This window comes from Chelonoidis abingdonii, chromosome 25 (genome assembly GCF_003597395.2).
Source record: "Chelonoidis abingdonii isolate Lonesome George chromosome 25, CheloAbing_2.0, whole genome shotgun sequence".
Lineage (NCBI taxonomy): Eukaryota > Metazoa > Chordata > Testudines > Testudinidae > Chelonoidis > Chelonoidis abingdonii.
Window position 1 is genome coordinate 20,911,687 of NC_133793.1, and position 17,548 is coordinate 20,929,234.

The 17,548-nt window shown below is 53.6% G+C and overlaps 2 protein-coding genes across 4 annotated transcripts in view; both read right to left on the reverse strand.

Annotated features, from left to right (window-relative positions):
* Positions 1–2,474, reverse strand: part of THEMIS2 (thymocyte selection associated family member 2) — a 52,185-nt gene extending 49,711 nt beyond the window's left edge. The window contains exon 1 of the mRNA XM_032805951.2: positions 1,447–2,474. Within this exon, the coding sequence (XP_032661842.1) occupies positions 1,447–1,540 (94 nt within the window). The 5' untranslated portion in view covers positions 1,541–2,474. The remainder of the gene's footprint in view (positions 1–1,446) is intronic.
* Positions 1–17,548, reverse strand: part of HNRNPR (heterogeneous nuclear ribonucleoprotein R) — a 667,870-nt gene that overhangs the window by 511,004 nt on the left and 139,318 nt on the right. The gene's annotated exons all lie outside the window — the stretch shown is intronic.

The window sequence follows — 17,548 nt, forward strand, 5'->3', positions numbered from 1 at the left end:
TGGGTCTTGAGGGGTCCCCCAAGAAAGGTTTGGGGACCGAGGGGGCCGAAACCCTGGAAACTTCAGCTGGTTGCAGCGAGATAGATCCAAGCGGGGTATAAGCTTGGGGGAGGTTCACAGTAAGCACCCAGATTTTGTACGCACAGGTCCAGATCTGGGACAGACGTTTACCACACCATGGATGACATTTTTAATTTAAAAAACAAGGAAATTCTTCCAATGAAGTTAAAACTGAGAGGACATGTCAGTAATTTAGGGTAAAACACATTCCAGGGAGGGTGTAATTATCCCAGTCAACCATTATAAACCCAGACAATTCAAAGTTAGTGTTAAACTGAAACAAAAACTAAACATGCTAAAATATGGAAATGCACAGCTAGGGTACGCAAACAACCTTAATTTTGCCCTGTAAGGAGATGTGCGGGTGGTACGTGTGCATGCACACACACACACGCACATGCATGTATACACAAACACTCATGCATGCACACACAGAGAAAGGAAAATTCAGATGTGCCTTTAAAAATCAGTTTTATCTACTCTGGACCCTACAATGACATAAATATAATAAATCTCAAGCTTAATCAACACCATAAAACCCATGTGCTGTCACTACAGGGCAGAGTGCACTGCATGTTTTCATGCTGTTACATATTCTTAACTCCACCTTAACATTGCCTGCCTTTGCGTTAGCTGGGCTCTCTCTCCAATTCGACATCTGGGAATCCACCTGGGAAACAACAGCTCCAGCGCAGCAGGCAGGTCTGTGCCCTTCTGGCATAGCACAGCTGGTTTATTGGGACTTTGGAGCCAGAGGCCAATGAATTGTCTCATCCTGCTGCCCATTGTGCAGTAGCTGAGAACCTTCCCCATAAAACCAATAGCACATTTCCTTCATGCAGTCTCTGCCTTTCTTCCATTACGGAGTAAAAACTGTGATTGTGGAGGGGTTGTGTTTTTCATTGTTCAGATTGTATTAATTTCCCTTTGGTTGTTTACACGGGCAGAAGAGGGCCAGTGTCACTTCAAGAGACAGGCTTTTTTTGGTGGGGGAGGGAGGTAGTGCATGGGGTTTCAGTGAATTGCAATGGTCAGATCACAGCCCACTCCACAAGCTGCTTGAAAACAAGTGAAGGCTTCCTGCCCATGGATTGGCAGAAGGACCGTTCCCTATTGCCGAGTGTTGTCACCACAGTACCTCCTGTTGGTGTGGGGAGGTGGCACAGAGTGGTTGCTATCAAAGCACTCTATGCTTCTATCACAGAATGAGGTGAGGCTGGGATGGGATGAAGAGAACCCTGTCCTGCAGTGACTACAGGCAACACCCTGCTTCCCCAGCCCCTGAAGGAGTTCAAGGCTTTGCAGATACAGGTCTCTAAGCCCCATTCCATTGGCACCAACAGCAGAGACATCCTGGCTGTGGTCGGGAAGCAGGCAGGTACTCACCTTGGAAGTACACCCCGGAACAAACCTTCAGCACCCTGGGCAGGGATGCAATGTCCAGGGATAAGATATACTCCTGGAAAGAGAGTGGCTCCATGGCTCCGCACCCTCCCTGTGGCTCTGCTGGGAAACGAGTGTAAGGGGAGATGGGGCACTCTGAACTGCACTGTGTCTTTCACTTCTGCTTTTGACTGAAATAACTTCCTTCCCCAAACAGAGGCGGATGCTGCTGGCAGTGCTCCAAGCCTCTTACAAAGCCCTGGATGCCTCAGTGCTGGGACTTCCACCCCTTCTCTTTAGGCTCCTGTTCATTATCCTCACCAAACAGTATTTTTCCTCCCTGCCATGGCCACACATGCCAAAATTCATAGCCCCCAGCAGGGCCACTCGACCAAGCCACTGAACGCACGGCATCCATCCTAGCCAGCATTTACAGGTTTGTTCAATGACTTTTGCCTCCCCTGCTTTAAAAATTGTTCCAGCACTCTGGGTGCTTGGGCCTTTCTGTGCTGACGGTGCTACTCTTCTTGGAGGGGTTTTGGTCTGTGAGCCCTGAGATGAGGAACTGGGTGCATTGGCTTAGCAGAGGTCTTGGCATCTCGGCCCATCCAAACCAGACTGTCTCCACACTGTGTCTCCTTGGCTTGTGCTGCGCCTTGCTGTCTAGCCAAGGCCAAGCTCCAAGTGCCCTGGAATAGAGGCCAACCTGCCCCCTGTCAGGGGCAGCTGTGACCACTCTGGAGTAAAGCCTGGGGCCCTTGCAAAGGGAGGGATTGGTAACAGGAGAGGGATGTGTGTCAGGGGTCGCCTAATACAACCTGCAACTCCCTGCACATACGCCAGCCCTCCATTTGCCTCTGGGCCCTCTAGCTCCACTCACCAGCCCCCCGACCTTCCCCTGGAAGGATACCCAAGGCTCTCCTCCCAGCCAGGGCCCCACCGGGTCTACACTTTGCATGGCATGGCAGGGGGAGTGCGGGGTAGGGCTTAGAGCGGGGGGTTGCAAGTCAGCACATCCAGCCTGTACCCCTCACTTTGCCCCAGCATCCCTGTGGGATCTCAGGTGAGTCACATCCCCGGGCTTGCCTGAGCCCAGCAAGTACTGCCCAGAGAGGCAGGCAGTGAAGTGTTTGGCCCCCTTCTCCTGCCCAGAGGGAAAGCTGGGCCCCTCTGCTTCGGAGGAGCAGAGACAGTCATGTGGGGTCCCCTCACCCCGGAAGGGCTGATGAGGCTGTAGGGACCCAGAATCTACCCAGGAACTGGGGTGCCTCTGCTGAGGGAGGGGGACAAGCCCCCTGCACCATTCCTCTCCAGCCGCACTCAAAGCATAACATTCCACAGCCCCTCACTGGATATGCTGGCAACAGGGCTGCACGGGAGCCTGGCACAGTGGGTAGCAGCGTCCCTCCTGGGCGAGTGCTCAGACATGTTGGACCTCCATTGTGCTATAAATGGTAGTGACCTCCAGCTGGGTTCATGGTGAGATGCTGTATCATGTCCCAGTGCTTCCTCACTGAGTTCTTCATGCTCACCTCCTGTCTGGGCTGCAGAGAGGAGCAGCCCAGCCCAGCCCAGCCCAGGGCAGGGAAGGAAAAGCTGTCTGGACTGCTTGGACTCCCTTCTGCAGCATTCACTTCTCTGGGGATCCCTAGAAGCCCAGCTCAGACACTTTTGTCCAAATTTTGCAGAACATTCAAGCCCCTGAACTTGCTGCCGAGCCTGCTCCGTGGACCGTGCAGCAGCCTCGCCATGCTCGGTGCACAGCATGATAAGGCTCTAGGTGACCAGAGCTGCCTGTGGTGGGAGGTTTCACCACAGGTCTCAGCCTGCTGATGTCAATTTCCTTCTCTGCTGGGGTTGTAGCCTCCAGGTGATAGTGGAAGGCTTCAAAGACAACCACAGCCAGCCCAGAGCCTAGGAAATACATCCCCGCTGCTGCCTGCTCAGCCACCTGTGTGGCAGCTGGGGTGTGGCAGGGATAGCAGAATGGTTGGGAAAAGGTCCTTGGCTGCGCATCTCACCTGTGGTAAGGAAGAAGTCAGAGCAAAGGATGCAGGAAATTCGCCTCCATTCCTGTCACTATTTATACGCTGGGGGTGGCCAGAGCCCCTCTGCGCTGAGCACTGCTGAAACAGATCCAAAGACATGGTTCCTGCCCCAACGAGCTTAGCCCCAGCTCCCCTTTTCTCCAGGGCTGGGGCACGAGTGCTCCCCACAGCGCCCTCCATCCTGGGTGGCACGGAGTGTGCACTCTCTTTCAATCCCCACCCACAACTCCAGCGCTGGGCTCCTATGACCATGCTCCAACCGTCCCTCGCTGCACTGGTCAGCACCATTGTCCTGAGGCTCCTGTGTGCACTTCTCAGGGCAGAGCTGAGAGCTGTGGATGTAGCACCAGACCTTGTCTACACTATCAAGTTTTGTCGCCCAAACTGTCATTTGACAACCCAAACAGTGAGTGCGTACACACTGTGAGGCGACTTTTGTCTGGGACAATGCCCAGTTTTGGCAACAAAATCCATCCACCCGCAAAAGAGATTTACAGCTTTTTCCTCTACATTTTTGTCGACAAAGTGCAAGTGTAGACACCACGCTTGATTTCATCGACCTCCAGGAGGTGTCCCACAATGCCCCATCCTGACCGCTCTGGTCAGCAGTTTGAACTCCACTGCCCTGCAGCCAGGGAAAAAACTATCCACCCCTCCCTCTTAGAAGCCACGGAAATTTTCGAAATTCCATTTCCTCCTGTCTCGGCATGGCAAAGTCTCATCACGTCTTCTCAGGTGACTATGGTGGGTTATCGCAGCAAACACTCTCCTGCCAGGGGCGGATTGACAGATTTGCCACCTCCACCCCTCCACGCCAGCTCACTGCTGCTCCCCCGCTGCAACCCTGGGAGGGAGGGGGGAGATGTGGCGCGCTTGGGGGATGGCGAGGGTGGAGTGATGGTGAGCTGGGGCAGGGAGTGGTTCCCTGCCCCCCTCCCTGAAGAGTTACTCCCTGTGCCCGCTGGCCCCAGGTCACCTCTGCTATCCCCTGAGCGTGCCACTACTCGCTTCTCCCTCCCTCCCTCGCTCCCAGCACTTCCACGCGGCAAGTCTGGGAGGGAGTGGGGAGAAGCGGGGTTGCGGTGCACTCGGAAGAGGCAGCGGTGGAGCGGAGGTGAGCTGGGTGGGGAGCGGTTCCCGGCCCCCCTCGGGTTACTCCCAGCGCCCGCGGGCCCCAGCTCACCTCTGCTCTGCCTCCTCTGAGTGCCGCTACTCGCTTCTCCCTCCCTCCCTCCCTCCCTCCCAGCACTTTCACGCGGCATGTCTGGGAGGGAGGGGCGGAGGCAAGCCAGGGATTTGGGGAAGGGGTGGAGTTGGGGAGGGGGCATGAGCAAATTTGCCGCCCCTGCAAATTTGCCACCCTAGGCCTAGGCCTTGTTGGCCTAGGCGATAATACGCCGCTGTCTCCTGCTTGAAGCACTGCGGGGCTGCTGGGGCTACTCAGTATGTAGGGAGCAGAGGCTGTGTAGTCCCAACTGTGCTTGAGCTGTAGGAATTCGGGTATCTATGGGCAGATTTTTTGAGGCTTGTGCGAAAAGGGCTGTGATCGGAACACACTGCAGTGTAGAGTGAAGACAAAGGAGCTGAGGCAGGTGTACCATAGGACCAGGGAGGCAAGCCATTGCTCAAGTGCTTCACCTAAGACCTGCTGATTCTATAAGGAACTGGCTGCTATCCTCAGTGACTACCCAACCTCCATCGCCAAGATCCCCATGGATACTTCGGAGGGCACGGAGGCAGCAGAAAGAGGACATAACCTGGAGGATGAAGTTATTGATGAAGACGTGGAGTTAGATGAGGATGTGCAGCTTCCGGTGGGGTTGCTAGGAGGGGCAGGCAGCCAGGAACTGTTCTCCACTCCAGAAGTGTCTAGCCAGTCTCAGCAATTGCTTGTCAGTGAACAAGAAGCAGGAGATGAGACACCTGGTAAGTGGCTGTGGCTTGTGTATTGCGAAAGTGGGTTCAGGGTATAGAAATATGTGAGGCTGGCTATGTTTCTGTGAGGTGGACATTTCCCTGTGTAGCTAATCAGTACAGCAGAACACAGTGTTGATGAACACAGAGATCTCATGGGAATCCCTCCAGAGAGATCTCCAGGAAAGTTTCCAGGAGGTACTCAACAATCTTCTGCTGAAGGTTCCATGGCGGAACAGCTTTGTTCCTTCCCCCATTGTAGGAAACTTTCCTGCACCATTCAGCAATCACTTGTGCAGGGACCAAAGTGGCACATGGGCAAGCAGCATAGGGACCAGGGCGGAAACCACAAGCATGGAGTAGATGGGCCCTCATTTCCTTGCTTACCCTTAGCAGTGAGACGTCTGCTAGAATTACCCCGCCTGTGGAAAAATGTGGGAATATTTTAGAATTTGTTTGCTAGAATGCTGCACCATGACCCTTGCTAAGAGTGTGTGCTCTTTTCCCCGTGGGGCGTGCCCCCTCTCCCCTGCCAACACTCACCATGCTTTGAGTGTTTGCAGAGATGTGTGCCTGGTTAGGGTCAGTGGGAAAGTGATGGCAATGTTGCAAAAGGTGCATTTAACTGAAATGTTTCAGTGCTGTGCGTGAACTTAATCCTTCTTCTGTGAATTGTCCCCTGTGCTTCACCAACTGTGGCCTTGAGGAACACTCCAAGCACTCCAGCTGAACGTCTCCACCAGATAAGAAAGTACTCAAGACGCAGCAAAGAAGACATGTTCTGGGATGTCCTGCAGTGCTCCAATGCAGAAAAAAGGGAATGCAAGGAGTGCTGGGAAGCCGAATGGCAGGACAGAAAAGAGAATCACGCATTTCTTAAGAACACAACTGAGCAGATGCTTAAAGTAATGGAGGAGCAAACACAGATGCTGAAGTCCTTAATAGTGCTGCAGACTGAGCAGATCAGTGCTCGACCTCCACTGCAGCACATTCAGAACTCTTTCCCATGCTCCTCCAAACTACGCACACACATTCCTTTCCACCTTCTATGACTTCTCAGTTTCCCCTTCACTTCACCCCCTCAGACAACTTTCACAATGACAGCTGGACCTACACACAGTTGTGAAAGTCTGCTCTTCACTGGTTCCTCTTTTCCCGGAAAGCATGTGTGTGTTTGTGTGTGCTGATTCTTCTGCAATAAAAAAAAGCTTTTATAATGGTAAATCGTCTTTATTTTTTTCTAGTAGGTGAGATTGCAGGCACTGCCAATACATACATTTTAATCACTTTATTACTGGAATTTAAGGCCCCAAATGTCATCATTGCCCCCTAGGAAAACTACTTGTAATGTAACATTGAAGCAACTCAGACAGAGATATATGTTACTGGTGCTCATTGTCAAAGTGCTGCCTCAAAGCCTCCCTGATTTGAATAGTTCCCCTCTGAGGTCCTCTGACTGCCCTGGTATCTGGATGCTCAAAATCAGCCCAGTAGTCTACCTCAGTACTCCACCCCAGAGCAAACCTTTCACCCTTAGCTTCACAGAGATTATGCAACATACAGCATGTGACTATGATCTTAGGAATATTATCCTCAATGAGGTTCAACCTGCCATAAAGGCATCGCCAGCATGTCTTTAATCTGACAAAGGCACATTCAACTGCCGTCCGGCACCTACTGAGCCTGTTGTTGAATGGCTTTTTACTGCTGTCCAGGTGTCCTATATAAGGTTTCATGAGCCATGGCTGTAAGGGGTACGCAGGGTTCCTCAGGATCACTGTGGGCATTTCAAAATCCCCCACTGTAATCTTCTGGTTAGGAAATGAAGTCCCTGCCTGCAGCTTTCTGTAGAGGCCAGTGTTCCTGAAAACGCATGTGTCGGGCACCTCCCCAGACCACCCCACATTGATGTCAGTGAAAGCCCACAATGGTCCACAAGAATCTGCAACACCATGGAGAAGTACCCCTTCCTACTGATGTACTCCGTTGCAAGGCTGGTGCAAAAATTGGAATGTGCGTGCCATCTATTGCCTCTCCACAGTTAGGGAAACCCATTTCTGCAAAGCCGTTCACTGTTTCACACACATTTCCCAGAGTCATGGTCCTTTGTAGCAGGATACAATTTATTGCCCTGCACACTTGCATTAACGCAGCCCCAACAGTCGACTTCCCCACTCCAAATTGATTCGTGACTGATTGGTAGCACTCTGGAGTCACCAGCTTCCACACAGCAATTGCCACATGCTTCTCTACCAAGAGGGCAGCTCTCATTCTGGTGTCCTTGCGCTGCATGTCTGGGGCGAGCTCTGCACAAGGTTCCAGGAAGGTGGCTTTCTGCATCTGAAAGTTCTGTAACCTCTGCTCATCATCCCACACCTGCATGATGATATGATCCCACCATTCAGTACTTGTTTGCTGAGCCCAAAAGCAACGTTCCACCCTATGCACCTGCTCTGTGAATGTCAAAAGCAATCTAAAGTTGCTCCTATCCATAACACGCAGAATGTGGGGCACCTGCGAGTCTTCCTCAGTTAGGAACTTCATGATTAACTGCACTGCCATCCACGATGTCTTCATGACAGTTAATAGAGCATAGGAGGGCAGTGTGGAATCCTTCCCTTCTCACAATGATGCCGGGGTGCACAGCAAAGAAGGGCCATTGAAAAAATGCCACGAAAGAAAGCTGGAAGCCTGAGTAGTGCTGGGACAGAAAGCAATGCATCACGGGACATTTAGCACTGTCCCAAGATGTGCTGCAATCTGCTCCGTTGTCCCACAACACCTAGCAATAGAAGGACTGTGGAATATGTACCCACAGCGCATTGCTCACACTGTCAGTTGATGGTACTCCTACTGTGGATGCTATCTGCTGACAGAGGGAGCAAGTGTGAACACAAAATTGCAATTTTTATTATGATGACTTCTGGGTGTCAACATCACTTTTGTTGACACAAATTGGTAGTGTGGACATAGCCTGAGTGTTCCCTGTTCTCCGCATCAGATGTTGTGTCCTGGAGAGGCTGGGGGAGCAGAAGGCCTGGCTGCCACAGTAATGGAGGCTACGTGTGTGAACAGCACATGGCTGTGCTGTGGGGAGCGGGCTGTTGCAGGCCAAGGGTGGCTTTGTCATGAACTAACGGAAGGACCTGCCCTGGACGTGGTGCAGGGAGTGGGACATGAAGGTGCCAGCCAGGCCCAGCACCAGCTGAGCCAGCAGCTGCACCAAGTGGGCACCACCATGCTGAGGACCCAGCGCTCAGTACAATGAGCATGTGGTGAGTGTGGGGAAGGTGCCAACCCTAAGCAGGAAGAACGCAGGGCACCTGTTTCTTGCATAAGAACCTGGAAATCTTAGGCCCTGAAATCCAGTACTGGTGGTGCCAGGCCCACACTTGGAAGGGGCCCACAAAGGGTTAATCCAGCCTGGGCCACAGTGCAGCAATGTGAAGAGTCAGCAACTTCCCGGCGCCAGCTGAAACACTCAGCAGCCTGGGGAGCGCAGTGTGCTGGTGCAACAGGGACTGGGTGTGGCAGGTATGCTGGGAGTTGTAGTTTGCATGCCGCTGTGTTCCGCTGGGACCCTGGGACCTGCGCTGGCAGCTGCACGACTAGTCTCAGAGTGCCCCGCGCCATGCTACCAGCCACCCCAGCTGAAGTGGGCAGAGTGGACCAAAAAGAATCCCAAGCAAGGAAATGGTCTGGTGCAGGGTGAGGGTTCCCAGCACTAATTCCACTGCGCCTTCCCTCCTGCTCGGGCCACGGGGTGGGAGCTCCTGGCTCCCCCTCCCCACCAAGTCTCTCCTGTTCTTCAAGGGCTGTGGGGGCAGCTGCGGTGCTGTGGCTCCCGAGTGGTGTGCAGCCCCCCAGCCATCGTGATGCCTGGAGGCCCCTGGGCACTGTCTCGACCCTGCACTTTAGGATGTGGGTGGTTGTCTGTGGTCCCTGGCAATAGGGGGTGGTGACAGCAGGGCTTGTCAGTGCTGGTTGCTGTGCCCTCTGTAATGAGGGGAAGGGGTGCGGCGCGGTTTGGGGGGAAAGGAGAGCAGGATGTTAAGTTGGGAATTGGTGTGGCAGGGGGCAGAGAGAGGGAGGGGAGAGTCTGCATGGAAGTTGGCTCAGTGTGTGTGTGTGGGGGTAGTAGAAGGGAGGGAGGTGACAGCTCCAGGGGCAGGGGTGAAAGTAACTTATAGGACTTACCGGTACTGCCAGAGTCCAGAGGGGGACGTGGCCTCATTCAGAAGAGGCGTGGCCTCTCAAGATTTAAAGGCCCTGCGGAACCAGCTGTGGCTAGAGCTGCGGCTGGGATTTGAAGGGCTCTGGGCCGCCCGCAGCCGCGGCCAGCCCAGAGCCCTTTCAGTCCCCGCCGTGGAAGTCGATGCGGTCCAGCATGGTGTACTGGCTGTTGCCGGTACGCCGTACCGGACCAGACTGGCTTACTTTCACCTCTGGATCAGCAGAAATACTGTCTCCCCTGTCCCCCCGCCCCTCAAAAGGGCACCAGCGCCCTCCCCATGGGATAATAATACATACTGTATGTATGTGTATGTGTATGAATGTGTCACAAACAATGCAGCTGCAGCCTGCCACCGACTAGCAGCAACCCCAGCAACCGGCCACTGTGGGTTGCTGCCTGCAGAGAGCCAGCAGGTGTCGCTGGGCTGGGTCTGCCAAGGAGTAAGTAACCAAGGCAAAAACCACAGCCAGCCAGCCAGGGGGGAGGGGAAGTCAGGGGTGAATGAAGGACCACTGGAATAGCCTTCATGAAATATACAAGATATTTAGAGAAAGTTTTGTCAATTTCAGCCTCTGCACTCTGCAGGCAGGATAAAACAAAAAGAGATCTGAGATTGCACCCGATGTTCTAAGGACATTTCAGGTATTTAAATCAATACATAAAGAGGGTGGATTGGAATGAAAACTACTATTTCTTTCAAAGGAGGTACAATAATTTCCTTGAACATTCAGTTTTCCCCTCTAATCCCTTTGTGGTTTTGTCTATGGGGCTATTTGCTTTCCCTGTGAATCTTTAGTTGCTTTAGCAAAATTGCTTTGCCCACAATAAACCCTAATCATCATGACGCATCTTTCCACCATGTTCTCTATGGTTTTTGTGTTGTTTTTTTTAAACAGTAACATTTCAAAGAGGATCTCAAGCAGTTTTGACATCACAGCCATGATCCTCTGCTGGGGAGGGAATGGGATAGATTTGAACTTGGAAATGGTTCCTGATTTTGATTGTGTTTAGGAGATCCCCTCATCCCGGGGTCAGAAAAGAACTGCCCCTGCCATGGTCACACACACCCAACAACAACTGGGAGTGAAATTAACAAGGATGCCAGAAATGGCTCCTAACTCTGGGCACTGAACTGCACAGGGAACAGCTGAGTTTAAACTGTTCTTTTGCAGGCAGCAGCAGCAGGCATCTCAGCCAGTGTCCCTACTGCAAGCTAGAGCCTAGAGGAGAACCCCTGCTGGGGGTGGGGAGAGAGGAATGCAAAGCCTTGTCTGCAGCCTGGTTGGAGGAAGGGGAGGGAGGAGACGAGAAACCAATGTGACAGTGAGTTTTCCCCTTCCACCTGCTTTTATTAGCTCTGGATTTAAGCTGTGCAGCCAAATGCTTGTATTTGTTGTGTATATTAGTATTGGAGAGATCCCCTCACCCCAGGGGCAGAAAAGGACTACCCCTGCCGTGGTCAAACACACCCTCCCCTCGACCTCTTCCTCCCAGCTGTTGTGAATGAAATTAACAAGGATGCCAGAAACCTGGTCCTGGGGGCTGAACCATCAGGGAACAGCTGAGTTTAAACTCTTCTTATGCAGGGTCAATTTCCTTTTCTTACAGGTCCTCCATACCGGCCCATACCAGCTTACTTTCACCTCTGCACAGGGGTGAAAGTGAGTGAGGGGTGGATGGGCAATAGCAGGGAGACTGAGGAGAGCCTTTCTTTGGGGGTTAGTTGTATGGGGTGGGGACAGTAGGAGGGACAGGGTCGGGGGGAGAGCCCAGGTGAGAAGGTTGAGGTAGGAGCTTGAGTCAGGATTGTGGTAACCTTTGTGGTAAAGTGTGTGTGTGTCTCTCAGTGGCCCTTTCTCCCTGCAAAAGATGGGCACCAGCAATTTTCCTCCCCACACCCCGCCCCAAAGTTTTGTAAACATCATTGTATCAACGTAGAAAATGCAGCTTTCAAAAAATGTATTTACAAAATATAACTTTGGGTGGAGGAGATGGTGTTGGGGAAGTGCAGGTGCAACGCCACTGATATGGCTCGTAAGTGTGCTAATTAAGCACTTGTGTTCAGGGCCCCAAGCAGGCTCTGAGTGTTTAAACAAAAAAGACAAAACTAACAAACAACCCCCTCCCACACAAACCAAATTCAACGATATTCTGGATACAGTGATGTTAGCCCCGTTTGTTCTCTGTGGGCTGAATGGAGGTGTCAATCAAGTGTGGCTTCAAATATCTTATTTTGTTTTTGAATAAATGTTTTCATCCCCATCCCAGCAATACTACATTTACTATGGCATCAATGATGCTGTCACACTGGGCCCACACTTGGAAGGGGCCCATCACAACCACATGGGGGCCCACAAACAGTTAATCTGGCCCTACTGAAAGCTACTTGCCCAAGGGGCTGAGTGGCTGGTGGTTCTAGGCTACTGGACAGTGCTAACTCGCATTTGGCCCCTGGGGCTGGGAAGGTTTATGCAGCAATTTTGATAGTTAAATTCTGGCTGAGTGGCCTGCCTGGGACGGGCTGGTCCTGTGAGCACCCTGGGGACAGCTGCTTCCTGGAGTGGTTGGGAACACACAGGTGACATCAGCAGCTGACTGCAAACCCAGTGGGGCCCAGCAGCAAACCCTCCCACTCCCAGCCTCTCTGCCCATGGCAGGAGCCAGAGATTTTTGTCCAATCATCTTGTCTCTCCTAGCCAATGAGGGTAGCAGGTGAGTGTCACTGCAAGAGGGATGTGCCGATAGGGTGCTGCATGACCCTGCCCCACCCATCAGCTTTGCCTTCCCATCCCATGGCAAAGACTGTCCCTTTGTTCTCTGTGCAGTGCCTAGCGCAGTAGGGCCCTGGCCCAAGACTGGGGCTCTTAGGCCCTATGATAACACTACCAATAAATAATACGTGTCCAGCCCAAAGTGGAAGATGCTGCTCTGGGGAGCTGGCTGCCAGGTGCCAGGTGAAGCCATTCCCAAAGAATCTCGGCTCAGTCACTTGTTGCATAACGTCCAACGTAAGTGCTCACCCTTCTGCCCATGCTGCACACTGTGTATGTGTCCAGACACCCTTCTGCCTTAGCTATACACCTTCCCGGGTGCCTGAGTGGTGCTGCCAGCATGGCAGGGGCTGTGTTCAAGGGCTGCCAGGGGAGTATGGCAGTGCAAGAGTTAATGAAATACTGTAGAGTCCAAGGCCAAGTGTGAAACCGTCTGTGCTGGGCTTTCACAGCCAGGCCATTCTCTGGGCTGCTTAGCTGGGTTGCAATGACTCATAGCAAATGAGGAAGGAAGTGAGCATGTGTTGCTCTTTAGGGATGTTACTTAGTGCTAGAGGGTGGGGAAGCTGCTATGGGTACGGGGGAGAGCAGGACAAGCGCACGGGGGAGCTCCCAACATTGCCTGGGGGGGGAGGGGGAGGGCTAGGCCAGCACAAGCCAAGTGCCCAGGCTGAACTGCTCTTTCCCAGTTGCCCCTGCAGCCAGCAGCGCCCAGCGTGTGGCAGTTGCTGCTGACCCGCCAGCAGGAGTAATCAAAGCCCAGCACATGGGGCTGTTTCACTTCTCATCAACAGGCTAAGGAGGCCTGATGGGTTAAACAATTTTTTTGGCATTTGTTTTACCTTGGCAGTATCAGTACCGTGGGCCCAGCTCCTCAAAGGAAACCAGTGAGAGTTAGGCACTTAAATCCCTGTGGCTGTCCTTCCACTGTTTCCTGGGTTTGTGATGATCTCTAAGCCACAGAGGTGAGCCACAGCGGACAGGTGTTGTTCAGCCTCCAGCTCCTAGTTCTTCAGCTCAGGTTGGAGCTGTGTCTTTTTCCAGGCCTGGAGGCTCCCCACTAAGGTCCTGGGGGCAGGCCCCAATGGTGGCTATCAGAACACCCCCTTATAGGAGAAGGAGGGGATGGGTCCTTGAGCCAGAATGTGAATTAACTGCTAGAATGACAGGTGTTAATAAAACCAACCCAATGGGTTCAACCAGTCTGAGGCAAAGCCCCTTCTTCCTTTGATCTGCCCTCTTGGCTTGGGATGGCCCCATAGAGCCTTCCAGCTTCAACAGCCCCGGGACATCTAGGGTAAAGCACAGCAGACACCAGCCCCTCTCCTGCCTCTTCCATGTCCTGCAGGAAGAAGCAGAACAGGCCCAATCCCTGCTTGCCCACACAGCTCCTTGGCAAAGGCAGCAAGGACCTGTGTCCCCCGCCCCCTCACCAGGCTGTCATCTTTAGGAGCATGTTCAGGCCCAGGGCAGCCTGTGGTCACACGGCCATGGCTGGCTCTCTCACCTTCCAACCAGGCCAGCTCCCTCCCCTGCCCCCAAGGGAACTGAGCACTCCCAACCCCCTCCCCCCAGCCCTCCTCCCCTGCCTCTGGGAACTGAGCACTCCCAGCCACCCCCCCTGCTCTACCCCCTCCCCCTTAGGTAGCATTGCCAGGCATCTGGTTTCTGCATGGCTCCCGGAAGCAGCAGCATGTCCCCCTGCTGACTCCTACACACAGGGGCAGCCAGGGCGCTCCACATGCTGCCACTGCCCCAAGCGCCAGCTCCTGGTCAATGGGAGCTGCAGAGGCAGTGCCTGCGGATGGGACAGTGCACGGAGCCGCCTGGCAGCACCTCTGCATAGGAGCTGTAGAAGGGACATGCCGCTGCTTCTGGGAGCTGCTTGAGGTAAGAGCCATTCAGAGCCTGTACCCCTGCCTCCCTCCCACACCCCAACCTCCTGCCCCAGTCCTGATCTCCCTCCTGCCCTCTGAACCCCTCAGTCCCAGCCCAGAACACCCTCCTGCACTCCAAACTCCTCATCCCCAGCCCCACCCCAGAGTCTGCACCCCCAGCCGGAGCCCTCAACCCCCCTGACACACTGCAACTTCCTCCTCCAGCCCAAAGCCCCTCCCACACTCTGAATCCCTCATTTCTGGCCCCAGTCCAGAACCCCCACTCCCAGCCCAGAGCCCATACCCCCTCCTACACCCCAACCCCTGCTTCAGCCCAGAGCCCTCTCCCATACTCTGAACCCCTCGGCTCCACCCCCACAGCCCACAGCCTCCTCCTGCACCTCAAACTTCTCATCCCCAGCCCCAGGTGACTGTAGTTTTGACTCATACAAACAGCCAAGGAATAATCCATAGGCCTAAAGTTGGTCATAAAACTCATTCAAAGATTTGGAATAATGAAGAAATTCATTGGTGGACACATTACTGTCTGGAAGCAGGACTAAATTAGCTGTTTGCCACAAAGGGTTTGGGCAGTTTGAGTCTCCAGTGGTCTGCTTGGAGCTATGGGAATTAGTTTATGAATAACCAGCCTGACAAATGTAACCCTTCATTTGCAAATTATCCACAGCCAGATTGTGATTTTTACAATGTGTTTGTTGTTTGTTTGTAATTGGTGAGGAAATCCTGTGACAAGAGAGCTGCAAATTCATCAACCAAGTCACATGCTTTTTACATTCCTTGATTGGATGACAAACTTTGTAATCAAAAGAACAGCAAAAAATAAACAACTTTGCATGTAGCTAGAGGGTCTTGGAGGATGGAGAGCCATTCCCACACATTCGTGCAAACGCATGTGTAAGCAGAGTCAGGATGAGCTGTGCCCTGACATCTGGTGGTGAATTATGGGAAGTGTGGAAAGAATGTCCGGAATGTGAGGTCTCAAATATTTGCATAGGCACGCCCAGCAAGGAGCCAGCAAGGAGCCTGGGAATGGTTATTTTGACATTTCTGGGATCCCCAATTTCTTCATTGTTGGGGTAGGATAGATAAGGTGTTGCCACCTGATTGTGTGAATGAGGAACTACGGGACTGCTTTGTGACAGAAATGTCTCAATATAAATTAAAGGACACTTGCTAGACAAGGGGTTGGGTTCCAAAACCCAGCAAATAGAGAGAGGTTGGGGACAGGTATTTGTACCTGGTGGTGCAGTCTCCATGTGGAGCCAGAAGCACCAGTTCCACCCCCTCCTCTCTCCACTGTGGAATGTCAGAGTTGATTTTTTTATTCCTTTAAGACTCTGGCTACAGGTTGCTGAGCTGAACTGACTTTGGGCTAATGGTGCACTAGCACTGGGGCTCCCTTACTCTGTGCTGAAATCACAAAAGAGCTGAAATTACTGAGCTGGGAGCCCTGAGTGCTGTGCTAACTAGTGGGGGAGCCTGAAGCTATACTGTGGAACACAGCAGCTGGTGGAGTGGAGCAGTTTGTGGGGATGGCTGAAGCGGACCACGGGACGGCTGGCGGAGCGGAGTAGCTGTGGGACGTGTGGAGCGGCCCACAGAGCGAGCGGAGCCGAGCAGTTTGCAGGGACAACTGGAGCAGCTCATGAGGCAGCTGGTGGAGCGGAGCAGTTCGTGAGGAAAAAAGGCTCTGGGATGTACCTAGTGTCTGCTTGAGGTGGGGAACGAGCAAGGGAATGATTCCCAGCAGGCCTGGGACAGGAACAGGAACAGGAACTGGTGCAGAACAGAGAGTGAAGAGCTGTTTGTGGCCACCAACCACAGGAACTGCCGCATTTGCTGCAACAGCCATCCTGCCTGTTCCTCAAAAGTCAGTGTCCCCCACGGGGCTGCCAGGCTCCAGCCTAGACCGTGCAGGGCTATGGGAGTAGGGTCAGAGTAGATCTAGCGCACACATTCCCATTGCACATCTTTCTGGGCTGAGGGAGGATAGGTCTCCTCGCCCAGCCCCTCCCCGACACAGCTGCCAAACTAGACAGTCCAACTCTGCTGTAGAGGGTGCTGGCGTGACAGGAACACCCCAGTATGTCAAGGGGTGGGTGACAGGTGGGGAAGTCAGGAAGGGCCTGGGGGATGGGCAGGAGCCTGGAGGGAGAGGGCAGGTGCCTGCTTGCCCATCTTGTAGCTGCCCAGCATGGTGAGCAACTCAGAAGCAGGTTTCAGGGCTGCCCGGGAGTGTGGGGGGGGGCAAGTGGGGCAATTTGCCCCAGGCCCCGGGCCCCATGAACCCTGGCCGAGAATCCCTGGCTACTCACTCGGTGGGGGTCCAGGTCTTCAGTGGCAGGCCGTTCACTCACTCTGGGTCTTTAGCGGCACTTCAGAGGCGGGTCCTTCAGTGCTGCCAAAGACCCTCTGCCACCACCACCAAAGACGCAGAGTGCGTGAAGGACCCGCCGCCACCACCAAAGACGCAGAGTGAAGGACCCGCTGCCACCTCCGAAGATGGAGTGCCACCCAGTGAGTACAAGCGCCACAGCGGGTGATGCCTTTTTTTGTCCGCTCCCCCGCTTTGCCCCAGCCCCCCTGAATCCTCTGGGCAGCCCTGGCAGTTTTGCAGGAAGCAGAGCGAGATGCTGGAGCCTGAAACCCTGGGAGGTTGCTGGTTTTCGGGAGCTGGCGGTTGGCCTGCTGAGGGGGACAGGGCAGCTTCATGGACAGGGCTGGGCTTGAGGCACACACATGCTCAGCAAGTCAGCCAGCCAGCCAACAGCATGTATCCAAGGACTTCTCCAGGGCTCACAGGAGCAAGGGAGAGGCTGGCTTTGGAGTGGCCCTGGGCCTAAACACACAGCTGCCTCCACTGTGTGAGCTGGCTAGGATCCTGCCCCTCCCCCTCCCAATCAGCCCCATGCTTTCCAAAGGCAGAGGGATAAAAGTGGCAGCTGCTTTGCTTCCTACACTGCAACTTGCCAGCTCAGTGAGCAGCGAGAGCACTGCCAAAGGCCTTGGCTCAACACTGGCCCCTGCTGAACACATGGGTCTGTGCAGGCTGCCTTGGGAACCCTCCTGGCGAGGAAGTCCCTGTCTCCCTCTGACTGCTTTTGAAATATGAGCCTGTCTCTGCTGGACTGACACACAGAGCTCTCCTTCCTTTGGTAGGCACCCCTCATACAACCATTTCCAACTTCCCCACTCCTGCTCTAGCCTGAATCCTCACTTCCCCACTGTGTCCCCCTTTGA